This window comes from Ostrea edulis, chromosome 5, assembly GCF_947568905.1.
Source record: "Ostrea edulis chromosome 5, xbOstEdul1.1, whole genome shotgun sequence".
Classification (NCBI taxonomy): domain Eukaryota; kingdom Metazoa; phylum Mollusca; class Bivalvia; order Ostreida; family Ostreidae; genus Ostrea; species Ostrea edulis.
Genome location: NC_079168.1, coordinates 24,270,638 through 24,291,755, shown reverse-complemented (window position 1 = coordinate 24,291,755; position 21,118 = coordinate 24,270,638). Strand labels below are relative to the sequence as shown.

General features: G+C 34.7%; 2 protein-coding genes and 1 pseudogene across 2 annotated transcripts; all 3 read right to left on the bottom strand.

Moving 5' to 3' along the window:
• Positions 1 to 230: 230 nt before the first annotated feature.
• On the bottom strand, positions 231 to 5,392 carry LOC125651530 (cytochrome P450 2C8-like). Its single transcript, XM_056165539.1, has 4 exons — positions 4,808 to 5,392; positions 3,493 to 4,011; positions 2,920 to 3,360; positions 231 to 1,454 (listed from the first exon to the last, which is right to left on the bottom strand). Exons 1-4 carry the CDS (start codon positions 5,136 to 5,138, stop codon positions 1,276 to 1,278), a joined length of 1,470 nt encoding a protein of 489 aa, XP_056021514.1. The 5' UTR covers positions 5,139 to 5,392; the 3' UTR covers positions 231 to 1,275.
• Positions 5,393 to 9,245: 3,853 nt separating this feature from the next.
• LOC125652696 (cytochrome P450 2C28-like) lies at positions 9,246 to 14,463 on the bottom strand (annotated as a pseudogene).
• A 129-nt stretch (positions 14,464 to 14,592) lies between these two features.
• On the bottom strand, positions 14,593 to 21,062 carry LOC125652694 (cytochrome P450 2C28-like). The gene is made up of 4 exons (XM_048882052.2): positions 18,822 to 21,062; positions 17,910 to 18,428; positions 16,524 to 16,964; positions 14,593 to 16,213 (listed from the first exon to the last, which is right to left on the bottom strand). Exons 1-4 carry the CDS (start codon positions 19,147 to 19,149, stop codon positions 16,035 to 16,037), a joined length of 1,467 nt encoding a protein of 488 aa, XP_048738009.2. The 5' UTR covers positions 19,150 to 21,062; the 3' UTR covers positions 14,593 to 16,034.
• Positions 21,063 to 21,118: the final 56 nt, after the last annotated feature.

The following is a 21,118-nucleotide window of genomic DNA, read 5'->3' as shown; positions in this document are numbered from 1 at the left end:
TTAGTGCTCGTGCGAAAACAAGATTCGATGATTCATTTTTCACATGAAAAGTAAATTGAAATATCAAATAAATTCAATTGCTGTTCCATTTGTGAACATTCATTTACCAAAATTTTATAATACAGTATTCTTGCACGTCCATGTACAATGAAAAGGTGAAGATAACGAACAGTGATCAAGCTTATAATTCTTATAAAGAATTCAAAATTAAGAATAGACCAAACAGTATATAAAACGCAAACTCTCTTTATTAACAACACCAAAATGAACACAAGTTATGCTATATCTAATACAAACTATTATTACAAGCAATAATAAGCTTTAAAGATTGAAGATACAACACGGTTTGCAACAAATATATGCGTCTTTCTGTGTATATTCCTATCCTATCAATATAGGCCCATAAATATGCATTAAAAAATATTTTACACATCCGTATCAAAGGTGAAAATAAGTAAAATGTACAATTCGAATTCGGAATTTCGATAAAGAAAAAACAATAATTATCTATGCCAATGGCTTATTCAAGGTGGAATGCTTCTACGGAGATTTGATATGGATGAAAAGTGGGATGGGATATGTACATTAATATTTTGAAATTAAAACCATTCAAATTTACTTTATTTATTCAAAAATGTAGTTTAAGTAGAAATCAATCTGGAAAAAAAAATAAAACCCCTGCTGGATTCAAACCCGTGATCTTAAGTTCAGCAGTTGAAGTGCTTCATGAGTAAAAATTATCGAGAGGGACGTTTTGTACATTGTCAAAACAATCAGAGCAGTCAGCAAACATTTCAGTGGGACTTCAACATCTGCTCCTTGTACATTTTCATGACATGAGTAAAATCTCCACAAAATTCTTGGAATATTGAAAAAACAAAATAAAATACTATGTCGTTTTTTATCCGCTAAATTGCAAATAATGGTGACAATTGACCCATCAATTTCTTACTACATGTTCGTCTTACATAAAGCACATATCGACAAATGTTTGTGATATATTGTAAAAGTACACGGCTATGCAAATGTACATGAATAAGAAAAGATAACGAAAATTGATCAATCCCATAGAGAATTCAAAATAAAGAGAAGGGTAAACACAGTCCCCTGGGTATACCAGAGGTGGGATCAGGTGCCTCTAGGAGGGATAAGAATTCCCTGTTGACCGATCACACCTTGGTGCATGTAATAAACAAAATATTACAAAACGCGCTATAATTGGAGTTTGGTCTTTTGATATTCGTCAAGGACAACATCAGATGCATGTTAATTACCCTAAACACTTACTGCTTTTAAATTGAAAGCTTTTGGCGAATACGTAATTCCAATGTGGCCTTTCTCAGATGGTAGATGATCTGGATCAGCTGGTAAAATCTGGAATCTCTGTATCATGGATGTGGCAAACAGGAACAATTCCATTCTCGCCAAAGCCTCACCTAGACACACTCGGCGACCTGTGTATGGAAACAAATTCTTTTCTGTAGGAGAAGTCTTTTAAAATACAGTTATAGAAATATAACAAATCGAAGATTGATATTAAGACGAAGAGGTAACTTTTCCCCGTGAAATGATGTACATATTGTTTATTCCAATAATTCAGAGATTATGAAAATGATGTTTGCTTCTAACAATATGAAGAGTATTGTGTGCTATGTTAACCTTTACCATATCTAGTGAACGGTCTCGTGAACATTATACATAACAAACCGTGAAAGGGAATCTTCAAATCATGATGATAGAGCAGATGTAAGTAAAGGTTAACCACTCGCTATAGAACATTCGATTTTGTCTCGAGTAAATGAAGCCCATGGTATCCGCTTTTCTGAGAACCAGAGGAACGTGTGGGCCACATTTGGAAACCTGTCACACAGTCCTTCTGGGGTGGCGTATTTCTCATATAATCAATCAGAAGGTTTAACGGCAATAATGGAATTCCGATAGTATAAAACTTGTACCAATTCTTCAAAGCAAATAGATGTATTCTGCTTAAGTATTTGTCTTGTATCTCTTCTGGAGTTACAGTATTATGTTTTTGTCCCAGTTCATTGGCAACTGCGACCATCATACCAGAATTATGATAAATGAATTCTCCTAAGGAACTCTTCAACAAATGATAAATAGTACTCGTGGTCATTAAAGGCGCGCATTTCGACAAATAATGTCTCTTAGTGATGCCCAAGCCGAAATTTGAGACATTCGAAATAATAAACTTGTAAGAGCTAAAAGGAAAACTAGAGTGCCAAAAACTGGAACCAAATTCGCCCAAGGATAAGAGCTATGCATGAGGGAGATAATCCTTAATTTTGAAATGAATTTCTAAATTTAATGACGATATTTCATATCTAGTAACTGGATGGTGGGACTTTTGTAATCATGGTATCATTTTGAAGGGTTCATCATATAAAAATTATCCACCATAGGAATTTTCAAACTTTTGTTTACTGCTTGATTTATTGAAGACTATGTGTTAATATAATATTTTTAACAGAAATTATATTTTCATACAAATATCTTGGTTGAAAGTTACGTACACTATCTCTCTATGAAAATATGAAATAAAATTAATCATTTACCACACACATGTTTAGAAAATTAGATTGTCTTTATTTTTACAAAGGGCAGATAACTCTTCAAAAAGTCTCAAGTGCAATCTACTTCACTTTCGTTATTATTCAACAATAAACATTTCATTCAAAATTGGTCATTATCCTTTCATTATACATTGAATACCTTAAGGCAAATTCAAAAGCATGCCAGCAATGGCCCATAAACGTCGACGGTCAGTTGTGGTAAATAATATACAAAATAATATATTTTTCTACTCAAGATAATTCTACTTCAATATAGTAAAAATGTTGCGTGCATAATTGAGCCCGTTTTCGAAATATGACATTAATCAAAACTGCAATATTTGCTTACCAAGTGAGAATGCTAGAACTTTCTCGGTATGTTGAAGGTTTCCTTTCTCATCCAAGTATCGCTCTGGGCGAAAAACATGTGGATCAGGGAAAATGTCCTTGTCAAAGAAGACAGAATACAAATTCGGAATGAGAAGCGTGTCTTTTGGAATGGTGAAACCTTTATATTGAAGATCACCCGTCAGTCCATGGGGTACAGATATTGGAGCAATCGCTCCTTTTCGGAGAACCTCGTGTATTACTGCTTCGCAGTATGGAAGATTTGGTTTGTCTTCCATGCTAGGAAAACGTGAAGATCCGATGACGTCATAGATCTCTTTGCGCATCTTATCTTGCACATCCGGATTTCTAATCATAAATAGAGAGAACCATCGGAGAGCGGTTGATGTTGTTTCAGTTCCAGCGACAAATAATTCACCTATAATCTTCAACAATTGGTCCTCTGCAAAAACAATGGTAAAGTTTCATCTTAATTTTTCTCTTTAACGAAATGTATACAGAAATTTCATTAAATGTAAAAACAATTATTTTAAAAGTATGTTTAATGTATTCAAGAGCTTTGTTTTGTATTTACCGTCGAAAGTTGTTTTGGGATTGACTTTCTCTGATTTCATTTTCTTCAAGTAGACATCTACAAAATCTCTGAGATTATTTTCATCATAAGTTTCCTCGTGCTCCTTAATGATTTGCCGAAGATGATTCTCCACAACTTCGACATTAGACATTGTCCTCTTGATCCGACATGGGTCTCCAGGGATGTATTGAACGAAAGGTAATACTGTCGCAACAAACATTATGTTTTCGTTGCTCAAATTTTGATTCATTTTATTCAACAGAGACTGAAAGTTTTTATCATTATGGTCATAGCGTTGGCCAAAGTTGATGGAACACATGATATTGGAGATACAGACATTTATCAGGTCATGCATATTAAACGGCGCTCCTGTCTTAGATTGGATTTCTCGAACAAATACTTCAATTTCCTCAATAATTCTAGACTCCAAACTTCTTTTTCCAAACCCGAATTCTCTCAATGCATTTAAAGTAAAAGTTCTGTGTTCTTTCCAGAGTGCTCCAGAGGAAGTTGCCACACCTTAAATTTTAATAATAATAATAAAGATACATGCATATGACACTTTTGATGTAAAGATGAATTTGCTCACAGGCATAAAACCCACAAGCCCTATCAGTCACATGAATTTTAGTTATAAGTATCACTAATTCCAAGGGCTGCGAAATGTATAATGATGTTTCTGTTCTGCATTTCTAAGCTAAATTCTAATATTTAGCGGCAGAATAAAACAAAATGTGTTCTTAAAAGAACCACACAATTGCCCACGAAAGTTATCATTCTGATGAAAGGCTTTACATAACATTGGTTATATTTACACCATGTGACTATTTTGGACCTGCTCTTGAGTAAGAACATAATTTTGGTACATCCCTTTCCTAAATATGCTAAACATTTAGTGTTTTAATCACTCTCTCCATTTGTCCCCACCCTGGTAACACAACCCCTACCCCTAGGATTATGACATTTACAATTTCGGTAAAGGGTTACCTATCAATTCTATATATCCATTCGATTACCACAGTGATCATAAAAGTAGAGGCCTTCCTGTTCTACATAACAGGTGTGGGATTGTAGAGAAGAGTTTTGAAAATTGATCATTTTCTGACAGTTTCTTCCTCTGTCCGTAAGGCCGAGGGGATGCAGGAGTTCTGAAATATACAGTTTATACCTTCCTTGTCCTATGATGCTTCATACCAACTATGTAATTAAGTATGGTTAGAACACACCCTCTCGTATAAAAATAAATTTAAAAATCGATCTTATAGATCCGCCCTAGGACTCAATCACAATGAGGTTTTTTTTTTTATTACTTTACCTTTGAATTTCCCGACTTCTCTCGTAATAAACATATCAGGTCTCTCGGATACGATATCTCCATGCTTTATGAATATATCCCTTAGGGTATCATATCCACTGACGACAACAAGGATCCTCGAACCAGTGATTAGACTGAAAACGTCTCCGTACTTCTGCCTATACTCCATAAACGTCTCCAACAACGTGTCCGGACTCACACTTAGAAGATTCCCAATGAGTGGGACCGTGGGGGGCCCCGGGGGAAGGGTAGCATCCCTCGTGGTTTTCCGCCACCATATGTATAAACACACTACTAGACATGCTATAGAAACAGTCCAGATATCAAACATCGTGCGAAGCTTAGTACCGCTGCACTTAATCGATCTTCCGTTCTAAATGCCTTTCAGAAACACAGCTGTCAATGCTTAAATGCCCACTATTTATACACGAGAAACTAGCTCAGATGATGTAAACTGTGAAATTATTGCACTTCAATGTCCTTAATTCTAAACAAACTCCCCAAGCTTGTACGATAGAGGTCATCTTCTACGGCGGACAAAAAGGGTTTAAAATTCGTCTGTGCAACATGAACAATATAAAAGGAAATATACAGCTGAACTAGATAACATATTCAAATATGAAATGAACAGTTATTATTCTAAAACGAACGGTTATTGGTACAAAATTAAACAGTATGCATGATAGATATGCATTTAGATTAAATTAATTAAACACCAATCTCCGAATTAACGCAAAGTGGAAGGTCATTTATCCCAAAACCCAGACAAACCGACACAGTGACAATTCTGTTATAGTTGTAAACTACTGTGATACTTTATTTCAGACAGCTTGGTTTAGATATATAGACATTGTATTGTTTACACTACAGCTTGGTTTAGATATATAGACATTGTATTGTTTACACTACGGCTTGGTTTAGATATATAGACATTGTATTGTTTACACTGCGGCTTGGTTTAGATATATAGACATTGTATTGTTTACGCTACAGCTTGGTTTAGATATATAGACATTGTATTGTTTACGCTACAGCTTGGTTTAGATATATAGACATTGTATTGTTTACGCTACAGCTTGGTTTAAATATATAGACATTGTATTGTTTACGCTACAGCTTGGTTTAGATATATAGACATTGTATTGTTTACGCTACAGCTTGGTTTAGATATATAGACATTGTATTGTTTACACTACAGCTTGGTTTAGATATATAGACATTGTATTGTTTACGCTACAGCTTGGTTTAGATATATAGACATTGTATTGTTTACACTACAGCTTGGTTTAGATATATAGACGTTGTATTGTTTACACTACAGCTTGGTTTAGATATATAGATATTGTATTGTTTTCACTCCTATACGTCGAACTGGATGTTACGAGGAGCACGTTGACGGACTGTGACGGATTAATGGCATTGCAAGGTGTACACAGCATTTAAAGGGAAAATAAAAATACAGGGAATGATAATGGGAGGATCGGGGAACCTGCACGGACTGTTCTATCATGTAAGGTTAATACATCGGCCAGCTGCAGCTCTTCTTTCCAACAAAATGATATCCTTATATGACCTCGTTTTGGAAACTGATTTTAAGGTGACTTTACAGTGTTACCTCCCCTCAGTGTAATTGTTATTTTTGTTAACTCGCCCGGTAAGAATGCTAGCTCTGTTTGATTTGTAAAGAGTTCGAGATTGTGAATTGTAAAATATTCGCTGAAAAAATGAATCTGTTGTCTGCTCAATCCAAGAATATCCATAGTTAAAAGTACAATCAATATCGCTGAATATTCGTTGATATTGGCTTTAGATACTCAAAACACATTTTATACTTTTGTACATTTACTATAGACTACTATAGTGGAATATTGCGGAAAGGCTAACTTTTACAGACAACAGCTGACTTGGACATTTAAACGTGTGTATTGTATGGAAGTAATATATCGTCAATTATATTATGTAATATAGAATTGTTGGTATATTATTATGGTAGACCTGTTACGTTTTAAACCATCTGAACTTCTTTCATTTATCTGACAAGTATTAAAACCAAACCACAAGGCTATCAATTCAATTTCGATTTGCATGCATACTTATGTGTAAAATTTTAACTCACACAGATACCTTGATTCATTATTAACTTGACAAAAATTCATTGTATCATGATAAATTGAATGTAAGTTTCTCATGGAGGAACTTTGCGTTTGATTTCATTATAAAAATGTTTAAAGTTGTAATACAGCTTTATTCCATCAAAACACACAGATACAACACAAAACACAGGCTCAACGTAACGACAATTAGGAATTGCATATACATCTCTATAAGCTGCAGATCTGTATCTGTCCGAGAAAGTATTGGGACATACCAGAGAGCTACGTTAAGATCCATCCTTCTTAATATAAAAGCCTTCGATATACGGCGCAGTGAAAAACCAGCGCATGATTTAGGTCTTTATCGCCGTCTCAAAATAGTACAACGTGTAAGTGCACATTTTGCTATCATTGTATTCATGTATGATTTGATAGTCTTTTTATATTCTCTAATCATTTACAATTGATATCATTGAATATCGATTATTTCGTGTTCTCCTCTGGCTTTTGTTCATTACATGTATGTATGTATCTACCATGACCTGTGAAAAAATCACAGATTCTAAAACAATTAATTTGATTCAAAGAATAAATGTAAAAGCTAATAAAAGCTGTTTTTTAAAGACCCAACTTTAAGTTAACGCCCCCAAATTTTACCTGTGTTGTGATCAATGATAAGCCGCTGGTCAATCAAACTTTTAACAATAGAGCTTAGGTTGATTGACGTTTGCAGAGACTGTGGTCTACAGCTACCTGAGAAAGATGTTTTGATAACAATCATGGCTAATGATGACCTGCAGTCTTCAGATCTCTAGGAAAGCCCCAGTATACCTGAGTTTTGATAGCATTGACTCGCACCTAGAATATTTTAATTTCTAACGTCCCCTATACAATGCAATTTATCATCGTATTTTCTCTCTCCATCTTTATACAAGTATTATAGATTAAACAATCAGAAATCAAACAATAATAATAAAAAAAAAAAACCAACCAAACAAACATAAGTTATAGGAATATTTTCTATTAATGATTTATTGTGGCTTTATATTTATAAAAACATGAACAATTCTTTATTGGCGCAGCACATCAACATGTATAATGGTTATATTGCCCATGCGTAAAACTGTTACAGTAGTTAAGAAAATGCCTCTGTTTGAGATACCACATGGATTATAAATTACACAATCAGAAATCAAACAATAGTAAAAAAGCATAAATAAATTATTGAGATATTTCTATTTATAATTTATCAGGCTTTATATTTTTAGAGAGAGAGAGTTACTGAGATATTTCTATTTATAATTTATCACGGCTTTATATTTATAGAGAGATAGAGATAGAGTTATTGAAATATTTCTATTTATAATTTATCATGGTTTTATATTTATAAATATAAAGATAGAGAGAGAGAGAGAGAAAGTTATTGAGATATTTATAATTTATCAGGTTTTATATTTATAAAGAGAGAGAGAGAGAGAGAGAGAGAGAGAGAGAGAGAGAGAAATGTGTAAAACTGTAGCAATAATATAGATGAAATAATATGGCATGGCAATAGTGTTGCATACGTATGACAATAATTACTCATTTAGTCAATGATTGAGAGTAAGGGAGAGAGAGAGAGAAAGGGGGGTAGACTAGCTATGTGTCAGCTTCTGTTTGGGATACCATCGTTACACAAACACTACGTCCACAGAAACCCTAAAGAGAGAGAGAGGGGGGGGGGGTGTAGACTTCGTGTCACATTCTGTTTGGGATACCACCATTACGCAAACACTACAGCTACAGAAACCCTACAGACGGCCCATATTGAGGGGTATCTTGACCATTCTTCAATTGGTTGTACATGTACACAGATCTACTTGGATTTATTCATTCTCTCGAAACATGGATATTTTACCTACTACACCCACGACACCGCGAACTCCCAGGACACCAGGAAGTGCCCGGAAACGCCGGGTAATATTATATTTCGGAAATTATTTATATACGATATATAACAATTTAATGAGAAGTTTTAAAGAGCAAAGGTTTAGAAATGGGCTAAACCTGTCATTTGCAATACATAAATATGACCAAGTTTGAAGGTTTACGGGAAATAAAAATGCGGTATACATGTAGGTAGAAATTTTAATTTTTTTTTTTTAATTTGCACAAATCAAGACACTAAGCATAATTTGTAATAACCTAAGAAATTTCCTGTGTATATCATAAAAATATACACAACAACTGATCTCTTGGCCAGGTAAATTCCAGGTAGATAACATTGACCATGGATAAGCTCCGCCCACATTCAGTCATCCGTGGAGCAACCATACGGTGTTTTTTTTTTTGGTCTTTAAGTGGATTTATTGACGTCACCTTATTTCTGCTTATCGTTATGCATCAGTTGTGTATCTACAAGTTTATAATGTTTGGACAACTTGAACATTTCTATACATTGCATTGGTTCATGACTTAATTCATGTATTTGAACATGTCACGAGAAGGTTTCCGTATATTGTGCCTTTTGTCCGAGTCAGCCATGAACTGTAAGATTTGGCCGTTCAGTAACAGAAGTGATATGTGCCTCGGCATCAATCTAACGTTCACGGAAATTATGTGATTTAATACAGTATGTATATATTCTATGTAAAATCAAGTATGCACTCTTTAGCAATTACGCAATACTAGAATGCTGAATGAAAACATATAATCTAAAAAATACACGCATGCATCAATATTAGTCTAGCAACTATTTCAAACATCGATAGATATAATCACTTTCATGTTTATATTCGTCTGTCGTACGCATGAGTTTACAATATTTAGTGTGCTTCTTCAAGACTTCATTAAGTACTAATTGTCCTGAGTGAGAATTCCCTCGGACAATAAGTAACTCCCAAATCCCCGTCTAATGATGGCAGGTGCGCGGGATCAGCGGGGAGGATTTGAAATCGTTGTACCAAAGTTGTAGTAAACAAAAACAGCTCAATCCTATCCAGAGATTCATCCAGGCAAACACGACGACCTGTAATCAAATCAACTGAATCAATGGAATTTCCCTAAATTCAGAACTGTAGAGAAGTATGGATTGATATTTCATTTAGTTACTTCTGTAGGTAATGTATATTGCTGTTATAAAATTTAGAAATTCATTTCAAAATTAAGGATTATCTCCCTCATGCATAGCTCTTATCCTTGGACGAATTTGGCTCCACTTTTTTGGCACGCTGTTTTTGGCTATATTTAGCTCTAAAACTTCATAGTTATTTCGGATTTCAAACATTTCGGTTGAGCATCACTGAAGAGACATTATTTGTCGAAATGCGCATCTGGTGCATCAAAATTGGTACCGTATAAGTTTTACATGTAGAAAGGCAACTTGACTTAATTGAAAATAGAAAATACGAAATGTAAGACAGTAAGATTAGATAAAATCGTGATAATGTAGTGGTGTTTTGTTATCTTTTTTCGCATTTAGCCAAGTATATCATACAGATATTAGTTGGTTTCAACAAATAAATGTACTATATTCGTTGAATATTTTATGTGAACAAAATACATTTTGTATCCCGATTAATACTTACCCAATGAAAATGCCAGTACTTTATCAACATTTTTAAGATTCCCATTAGCATGTAAAACTTATACGGTACCAATTTTGATGCACCAGATGCGCATTTCGACAAATAATGTCTCTTCAGTGATGCTCAACCGAAACTAAAAATCTCTCAGGTCGAAAATCCTTGGGATTTTCAAACTTTTCTGAGCCAAAGAGAATAGAATGTAAATTTGGAATTAAAATAGCGTCTTTTGGAATAACGAAATCCTTTTAAATCTCTCGTAAGTCCATGTGGTATTGATAAAGGCACAATGCATCCTATGCGGAGGACCTCGTGAAGAACAGCTTCTGTGTATGACAAATTCGGTTTATCATTCATACTAGGATACCTAGAATCGCCTATGACGTCATTGATTTCTTTGCGGATCTTCTCCTGAACTTCCGGATTTCTGATCACGAACACAGTAAACCATCGTAGTGCTGCTGATGTTGTCTCTGTTCCAGCTACGAAAAGATCCGTAACAACCTTCATCACCTGTTCAACTGCAATGAGGAAATTATATTCAAATTGAATGTCACTTTCCTGTTGATATCTATACCAAACTATGAGAGTGGTGCCTCTTTCAAAATTCAAAACAAAAAGAAAAAAGAAAAACCTAGAACGTAGGTCTTGACAAATGTCCATAATCAAACGCTAGGTGGCCCGGAGGTTATAATTTGTTTTACCGTATTCTGCTATGTTTGTTTTGAGTACAATTCTGAGCAAGCTTCAAGCATACTCGAAAAATCTTAAGAATGTACTCCATTTGAGTATGAGAATAATTTTATAAAAGTTTTAAAACCTTCACTTTTAAGTATAATTACGATTTAGAGCACGGAGTTTAAGTTTGAGTATGAAAAAGAGCTCAAAATTTTTCATAACCTCCAGGCCTGGAATATATTGTTCTTTGGCCCACTCTTAATCCTCCCACAAGAATACTAGATCACGAAACTTTGTTAAATTAAACGCTGGATGTGAATTTTCAAATCTATCTTCCGATCCCGTGGGGATCCGGGTTAGAATAGGTCCTCAGTACCCCTTGCTTGTTGTAGAAGGCCACTAAATGGGGTGGTCCTTCGAATGAGACCGCAGAAACCGAGGTCCCGTGTCACAGCAGGTGTGGTACGATAAAGATCCCTCCCTGCTCAAAGGCCATAAGCGCCGAGCATAGGTCGACATTTTGCAGCCCTTCACCGGCAGTGGTGACGTCTCCATATGAGTGAAATATTCTCGAGAGGGACGTTAAACAATATTCAATCAATTAAATTTGTCTTCCATCATCACAATAATTCTCTCTCTTTCAATTTGCCTCATTACGTCACATCGAATGTATTTATACACATTTTGGTATGTAATAACCAAACATCGCAAATATAAACTATAACATTCAAGTTATGTCTGCCAGCTACGTTTTTTGCTCTCATTTCAATGCCCATAAGAAAATGGTTTCTGGGTAAATGATATAATTCCAATCTTTTAAATTTTATTCTTTGTTTCTAGTCGTAAGATGCTATCCCATTAAGTAGAATTAAGTTCTGTATCGTGTATTATGTAAATAAAACTCACCATCATAAGTTGTCTGTGGGTTCCTTTCCTCAGATTTCAGTTTCTTCAAATAAACGTCGATGAAATCCCTGATATTGTTCTCATCAATACTATCGTCATGGTCGTTTATGATTTGATAAATATAATCCGAAACCATGTCGACGTTGTGTAACACTTTCCTTAGTTTCAAGGAATCTCCAGAAATGTACCTCAAAAATGGAAAAATACTCGCTATAAACGGTAAGTTACCATTGCTCAGATTTTCATTTATCATTTGAAGTAAAGATACGAAACGACGGTTGTCATGTTCATATCTCTGACCAAAGTTGATAGAACACATAATATTCGAGATGAAGACAGTAATCAATGTTCGAATATTGAACGGTTGTCCATTCTGTGACTGAAGTTCCTGAACAAGAACAACCACTTCTTCCATTATCTTCGATTCCAAACTTCGTTTTCCAAATCCAAACTCTCTGAGTGCATTGAGGGAAAAGCTTCTGTGTTCTTTCCACAGTTCCCCTGAGGAAAGAGCAATACCCGCAAATGATGGAAGAAATGAAAACTGTGTTCAGTAATTGATAAAGGTTCATCATCATTTGAGTGATGCTGAAATCATAATTATCATGATTAGGAGAAATATTGTACAACCTTAGATAAATAGAGTCATTGTCTTTGTAAACGCGTTAAAACAAATCGTTCAATATGTAAAGAGACGTACGGGAACTTGCAACATCATGGTCATTTTAAAATGCCGAGTCCATAATATAATTGGCGATAGATAAAACGTAGCAATTGTGTAGTAGTGTGACTGATTATTTATTGCGAGCATGAAAATAAGTGAACGTTTGGAAAAGATGTTTAAACTACCAGATTTCAACAAATATGCTCTCCTAGGGATCCGGGTTAAAACAGGTTTTCAGTAAACGCCCCATAGTGACAGAGGGATACTAAGGGAAATTTGTGTATAAAAACTGATAAAATTAAACACAACAGAACTCTCCATCCCATTTGAATAATGGAGCTCTTAAACAACAGAATGAGATCATTGAATGAGTAGAGAGTCATGATCGCCCAATATTTCATTTCATTAGTTGTAAGTTGATGTTTCGCGGGTCGTTAAAAAGGAGTTTTAACATTTTTTCTCTCGAATTTTATGTTCAATGATTATGGCATAAATGTACAACATATGTTAGCAACTATGACATTGAACTCGTTCCTATTAACGACAGTTTTTGTGAAATGAAGAGAAATGTTTTCATCTATAACATGACATGATACATATGTCATGTTTACGCAAATAACTAGGCTAGATCAGCACATAATAAATCAATTCTTGAACATATAGTGCCTAATCTTCAAGATGGAATATTTATCATCCATTCGGGATAAATATGGAGATAAGTGTTGAAAACATATTTACGCAAATATTTTTCGTGCCCGATTGTGTACAGGTATAAAAGTGTCTCAATGTGCAATATACCGAAATGTTGTAATTAATCACCAGCTTCATAGGATACCAAAATATTTGTCATAGAATTTTGAAAAATATTTGAAAATATTCTAATTTTGCTAAACACTCATATTTTACTATGAAACCGTCTTTATGTTTGCATAATTCACAAGTCTACTTGAAAATGCATATGGAAAACATTGCCTTGAATGAAATCTTTCAAAACTACTTTTCGTATCGGTGCATTTCATGTATTACTTACCAATTTGTATTGTTGTTGGATCAAATACTAGTAAATACCACGTAAAAACAGCAGACTCCTGCTTCATCTGATTCGTACGAAATCTTGGGTATCTTATAACCTTGGAAAACTTTTTAAAATGTCTAGTTCATACGAGATTATTTGAATAAAAAAAAAATGAAAGGATTATCAAACTTGTAAATAAGTTTACAATATTAAATATGTAAATTATACTATATGAAAAAAAAAACGTCTTTTCTTTCATAATTTGGATTCATATATTTCATGTACACTGATGTTAGAAAGTATTATTCATTCAATATTCATATGTATTTTCAAGAAAAGTTTCATTTGATCACGTGGGGATCCGGGTTACAATATGTCCTCAGTACCCCTTGCTTGTCGTAAGAGGCAACTAAATGGGGCGGTCCTTCGGATGAGACCGCAAAAACCGAGGCCCCGTGTCGCAGCAGGTGTGGCACGATAAAGATCCCTACACGTTCAATGGCCATAAGAGCCGAGCATAGGCCTAAATTTTGCAGACCTTCACCGGCAGTGGTGACGTCTCCATATGAATGAAATATTCTCGAGAGGGAAGTAAAACAATATTCAATCAATCAATCAATCAAAGTGAATTACAGTGTATGTAAAATATAGGACACATAATCTGTTTCATCATCTCTTTCCATATGAACGAGTGACATATGGGACTCTTCAAATATCAATATATAAAAATGGCACCACCTTGGTCCTGTCACGTCCCGTGGGGATCCGGGTTAGAATAGGTCCCCGGTACCCCTTGCTTGCCGTAAATGAGACCACAAAAACCGATGGTCATGATGTAACAAAGTGTATAAAAATTAACTAGTTCATCAGAAACAAACTGTCTTTAGTATATCAGCAATTCTTCATCATTAAGTTTTAGCAATATTTACCACAACCAAAACACAATATGATATGCCTGAAAACACTTATACGTTTAACGCATACATGTATAATGTTATTACTTTATCATTTCACACTAGGCAAAACTACTTGTTGCTGAATGTACACCAGGTGCCAATAAGCAGAACATATCAATTATCTCGAAGTGGTACCTCTAGTGTAATACATACGTATTTCTGTTGAAATATTTTTTACGCGTGTGATTCAATCTTTTGAAAATTAAATTTTGTGTTAACTTAGAGCTTTTCTTGAGCTAGAGCTTTTCAATTACTCAAATGAGCACAAAAATGATTATCAGGCACGTAGCAACAATGGGTCTGCCCTATATTATTATTACATGCAAATTTGGTTATTTTTAAGTACAGTGGTCGATCTATAGATAGGCTGGTTACCGCCCCCTTTTTTATAACCAGCATTGTCGATCGTGAATGATAGTGGTAATGTAAAATTTCACCAATGGATGGAAAGATGAATCCTTCCTGTCTTCCTCCTCGAGCTTTGGATTTTTTAAAATTTACTTGTCAAGAATTTTCAGGCAATATTATGAATTTAACTTTTCTCTCCCCTTCAAACGATGCAACGTGACTGATTATATCTCATGCTTTCATTGTGCTTTTAATTCTAGGTGTCGGTTGTTTTCAAAACAGATTACTACTGAAATTCTTGGTATTAATTGCATCAAACCTTGGGCAGAAATAAACGACAACTACTCCTCTAAACCCTCTTCCCCAACTCTACAATTTGACGAAGTGCTTATTTTAAAATGTTTTCTCCATTCATTTGAGGAAATCAAACCGTGTATTTCTTATAGATATAATACAACCTTTTAAAACTCAGCATAACTAGGTATTTGGTAACGTAAGCTTTACAATACACTATCTGTTAATTCTATTTATGTGATGCTTTGAACCTTGGACCGCAATGGTAAGCGCGTCCTCAATTTCCGGTGGAAGAGGAGTAACTGGAAAATGAAGACTATTCATGTGTACAGACATGTCACAATAAGGTTTCCAGATAGTATGCCTTTTGTCCACGTCAGCCGTTAACTGTAAAACTTAGCCCTTCTTACAAATGTCCAGTACCAGAAATGATGTTTATGTATGAATATGTGCATCGGCATCAATCCATAATTCATGGACAGAATATTCCATTCTATTCTGTGATTAAATGCAGTATGTGTATACTCTGTAGCAATCACGCAAAACTACAATGCTGAATGAAAAAATACAATCTAAAAAATACACGCATGCATCAATACTACTCTTGCAATTGTTTCAAACATCGATAGATATATAATCACTTTAAAGTTTTATATTTGTCTGTCTTAAGCACGAGTTTACAATACTTAATATGCTTCTTCAAGGCGTCATTAAGTACTAATTGCCCTGAGTGAGAATTCCATTGGATAGTAAGTCACTCCCAAATTCCCCTCTAATGAAGGCAGGTGAGCGGGATCAGCGGGGAGGATTTGAAATCGCTGTATTAAAGTTGTAGCAAACAAGAACAGCTCCATCCTAGCCAGAGATTCACCCAGGCAAACACGACGACCTGTAATCAAATCAACTGAATCAACAGAATTTCGAAACATTTTAAACATGGACTGAAATTTCATTTAGTTATTTATGAAGTGCATGTATATGTAGAAAGACAACTTGACTTAATTGAAAAGTAGAAAATATGAAATGCAAAGCAGTAAAAATAAATAAAATCGTAATAACGTGGTTTGTTTCTTTTGACACATTTAGCCAAGTACAACATACAGATGTTAGCTATTTTTGAAGAACAAAATCATAATGTACTATATTCTTTGAACATCTTATGTGAACAAGATTTATTTTGTATCAAGAATGATACTTACCCAATGAAAATACCAGTACTTTATCGACATTTTTAAGTTTGCCATCAACATCTAGAAATCTTTCGGGTTGAAAATCCTTGGGATTTTCAAACATTTCTGAGTCAAAGAGAATAGAATGTAAATTTGGAATTAAAATAGCGTCTTTTGGAATAATAAAATCTTTGTATTTCAAATTTTCCTTAAGTCCATGTGGTATTGATAAAGGCACAATGCATCCTATGCGGAGGACCTCGTGAAGAACAGCTTCTGTGTATGGCAAATTCGGTTTATCATTCATGCTAGGATACCTAGAATCGCCTATGACGTCATTGATTTCTTTGCGGATCTTTTCCTGAACTTCCGGATTTCTGATCATGAATACGGCAAACCATCGTAGTGCAGTTGATGTTGTCTCTGTTCCAGCTACGAAAAGATCCATAACAACCTTCATCACCTGTTCAACTGCAATTAAAAATTATATTCAAATTGAATATTACCTTTCCGTTGATATCTATACAAAACTTTGGGAGTTATGCTTCTTTCCAAACCTTAAATAAAAATGCATGATCAAAGAAAACCGAGAATGTAGGTCTTGACACGTTACCATACTCAAACGTTAGGTGGTAACGTAAATTTCCAGGAAGATATTGTTCTTTGGATCTACTTTAGATTCTCCCCGAAGAATAATATATCATCAAACTTTGTTAAATTAAACATTGGATATGAATTGGCAAATATTCTGTCATCACAATAATTCCCTCTCCCTCTCTTTCAATTTGCCTCATTACGTCACCTCTGGTATGTCCAGGGGTCCGTGTTTGCCCAACTCTCTATTCCGTAAAGGGGAGGGGGTTATGAGATTGATCACTGTTCCTTATCTTCACCTTTCATTGGGGGGCCTCCGTGGCCGAGTGGTAAGAGCATCGCGCTCAAAATCGCACGGCCTCTCACCTCTGTCGGCGCGGGTACAAATCCCGCTGGCGCCGGTAAGTGAGAAAGTTTCCCAGTTTACTTTCGAAAGGTCGGTGGTCTCTTCCCAGGTACATTGTATCTGGGTTCTCTCTTCCACCAATAAAAACTTGATGCCACCATATAACTGAAAAATTGTTGAGTGTGACGAAAAACATCAATTAACCAATCACCTTTCATTGAATGTAGTTATACACAATTCAGCATATGATAACTTAATATCACAAATATTTTGCCATTAAGTTCAAGTTATGTTAGTTAACTAAGGTTTTTTCCTCTCTCATTTCAATGTCCATAAAAATGGTTTCTGAGTAAATAATACAATTCCAATCTTTAAACCCTACCATTTCCTTTTAATCGTAAGACACTATTAATCGCATTTACTAGAATTAAGTTTTGTATCGTGTAATTTGTGAATAAAAAATATTGTAAACTCACCATCAAACGTTGTGTGTGGGTTGCTTTCCTCAGATTTTAGTTTCTTCATGTAAACGTCGATGAAATCCCTGATATTATTCTCATCAAAGCTATCGTCGTGGCTTTTTATACTTTGATAAATATAATCCGAAACTACGTCGACGTTGTGTAACACTTTCCTTAATTTCAAGGGATCTCCAGGAATGTACCTCAAAAATGGAAAAATACTCGCTATAAACAGTAAGTTACCATTGCTCAGACTTTCGTTTATCATTTCAAGTAAGGACAGGAAACGATTGTCGTCGTGTTCAAATCTCTGACCAAAGTTGATAGAACACATAATATTCGAGATGCAGGCTGTGATCAACGTTTGAATATTGAACGGTTGTCCATTCTGTGACTGAAGTTCCTGAACAAGAACACCCACTTCTTCCATTATCTTCGATTCCAAACTTCGCTTTCCAAATCCAAATTCCCTGAGTGCATTGAGAGAAAATGTTCTATGTTCTTTCCAGAATTCCCCTGATGATAGAATGATACCTGCAAATGAAGGGAGAAATGAAAACTATTCAGTTATTCTTAAAAGTGTATCACTATTCAATTGATGTTAAAATCATAATTATCATGATAGAAGATATAATGTATAAATTTAGATACATGGAATTGTTGTATTTGTAGAAGGTTAAAGCAAATTGTTCAATATACAAAGAGACGCACAGGAATTTGCAACATCATGGTCATTTTAAAATTCCGAGTCCATAATGTAATTGGAGATAGAGGAAACGTAGCAATTATAAAGAAATGTCACGGAATATTTGTGATTATTTATTGTTGAACATGAAAATAAGTGAAGGTTTGGAAAATATTTCTTAACTATGAGATTTCAACATATATGTCCCCAAGAAGCCACCATAAACATCACACAATGAATACCTTTATACTTAGCTATTTCTTTGGCTGCAAAAATATCCGGTCTTTCAGAAACAATATCACCATGTTTGATAAAAATATCTCGGATTGTGTCTAATCCATTCACAATGACCATTGTTTTGGTGCCAGTAATCAGACTGAAAACATCTCCATACCTCTTCCTGTAAGTCTGGAAATTCTCCAACATCGAGCCAGGGGATATGGACAGAATATTTCCCACAAAGGGCACAGTAGGCGGCCCGGGGGGTAAGGCGGGGTCCCGGGAAGTTTTCTTCCACCATATATACAACACAATCACCGCGATGGCGAGAAACACAGTACAGAGATCCATGACATACGTGCTATATTTTCAAACCGGTATATCAATGTAAACACTGCCTATCGTGATATGGAACCTCAATAGTGTTTATGTACATAGGTTGGGTTAATATCCGATTACCTCTTCATTGCTTAAAGTGTTAAAGTGCAAACGCCCCACAATGGCAGAGAGATATCAAGGGGAAACTTGTTCATAGAAATGATAAAATTGGACCCAACAGAACATTACTAAGTAGTTATCTGAAACTCTCAATCCCTTTTGAATAATGGAGCGCTTAAACAATGGAATGAGTGATGGGTGGAGTTTAACTGAGATCACTAAATGAGGGTCCACTACTTCATTTTCTTAGTTTGTGAGTCGATGTTTCGCGGGTCCTTGGAAAAAAAGAGTTTTAGCATAGTTTTTCTTTAATTCTATGTTCAATGATTATGGTATAAATATACAATATTGTATATGCTTATATCAATGACAATAGTTAGCAGATATGCTTATATCAATGACAATAGTTAGCAGATATGCTTATATCAATGACAATAGTTAGCAGATATGCTTATATCAATGACAATAGTTAGCAGATATGGCATTGGAGAGAATTATTTTCCTCTGCATGTATTACACGACATTGTAGATATGGTAAATAACTTGGATAGAGCAGCGCAGAATACATCAATTCTTGAACATATAGGATCTAATCGTCCAGATGAGATATTTATCACCCATTCGGGATATGTATGAAAATAAGTTTTTGAAGACATAAATACGCAATTATGTATCGTTTCCTATTGTGTTCAGGTGTAAAAGTGTCAAAATTTGCAATATACTTAAATGTTTTTGATAATCACCACCTTAAGGACATAGGACGCAAAACAAATTTTGATATAGAAGTTTCCTAAATATTTGTAAACGTTTTGATGTAGTTAAAACACATAGGAAAAAGAAATCCCACGTAAACAAAATCCTTCTTTATTTGATTCGTCCGAAATCTTGGGTATCCTACATGTATAACGCTTTTAAAAAAAAACTTCTTAAAATGACATGTTTATGTGGGATTATTCGAATGTAAAAAAAAAAAAAAACATTGCTAAAGTTAAGATTAATTAATGTACTATTTGAGAAAAATTATGTTTGTTTGATAATTTGAATTCAGATATTTCATATATACTGATGTTAGAACGTATTATTCATTCAATATTCAAATGTATCTTAAAGGACATTTTAAAATTAATAATGTTAGAAATAGGACATATAATTTGTTTCATCATCTCTTGCCAAATGAACGAGTGAAAGTTGGGACTCTTCAGTTATCCACGTCACGTCCCATGGGGATCCGGGTTAGAATAGGTCCTCAGTACCTCTTACATGATACATTCATTATATACCCCCTTATGTATTTTAAATCCACATTTATAAGATAATGACTGTAATCCAAATTATCAAAAATACAATCAATATTTCCACAAAACCGGATCACACTCTGTGAAATCCACAGTATCAGAAAACGATACATTGATGGGTATATAATAATGACTAATATGTTTACTGTTGGTACCGATAATTCCTGCCTGTGTTGCGAAATGCTGATGTTTTGTGTCGTTTATTTCATAGTGCTACATGTAACAGCTCGATAAACAGGTGATGCAGGTTCATCACTAAGGTGAACACTGATTTTGGATAGGATGGTACAAGTACGGACTAAATCCCCTTGGTAAGTTTGTGAGGATTTAGAGATTTTGTACCCTAATATAACCACAGCGTCAGATGATGTCCCACCAATACTTTCACCCGTTTATAAATTTCCATCCAAAGTTAACGTGTAAATAAACACTAATCAAGAGTGTTTTTTTCTGTTTTGGAGTGGCAAATGTAGTGCTAAATTAAATCATAAACGCTACGTTCTGCTGAACAAAGCATAAAACAAAAAGATTTTATGGGGTTTAACAATAGATATTTACCCCTGGAAAGGTTTGCATTAAGTCTTGAC

Bases quoted from the DNA above. Each gene is read 5' to 3' on its own strand.
- LOC125651530 (XM_056165539.1), bottom strand. From the start codon at position 5,138: ATGTTTGATATCTGGACTGTTTCTATAGCATGTCTAGTAGTGTGTTTA. The intron at 3,361-3,492 runs GTAAATACAAAA...TTGTTTTTGCAG, and splicing joins TCCCAAAACAACTTTCGACG to AGGACCAATTGTTGAAGATT. The intron at 1,455-2,919 runs GTAAGCAAATAT...TTCCATACACAG, and splicing joins AGTTCTAGCATTCTCACTTG to GTCGCCGAGTGTGTCTAGGT.
- LOC125652694 (XM_048882052.2), bottom strand. From the start codon at position 19,149: ATGGATCTCTGTACTGTGTTTCTCGCCATCGCGGTGATTGTGTTGTAT. The intron at 18,429-18,821 runs GTATTCATTGTG...CTTCATTTGCAG, and splicing joins AGAAATAGCTAAGTATAAAG to GTATCATTCTATCATCAGGG. The intron at 16,965-17,909 runs GTGAGTTTACAA...TTTTAATTGCAG, and splicing joins CCCACACACAACGTTTGATG to TTGAACAGGTGATGAAGGTT.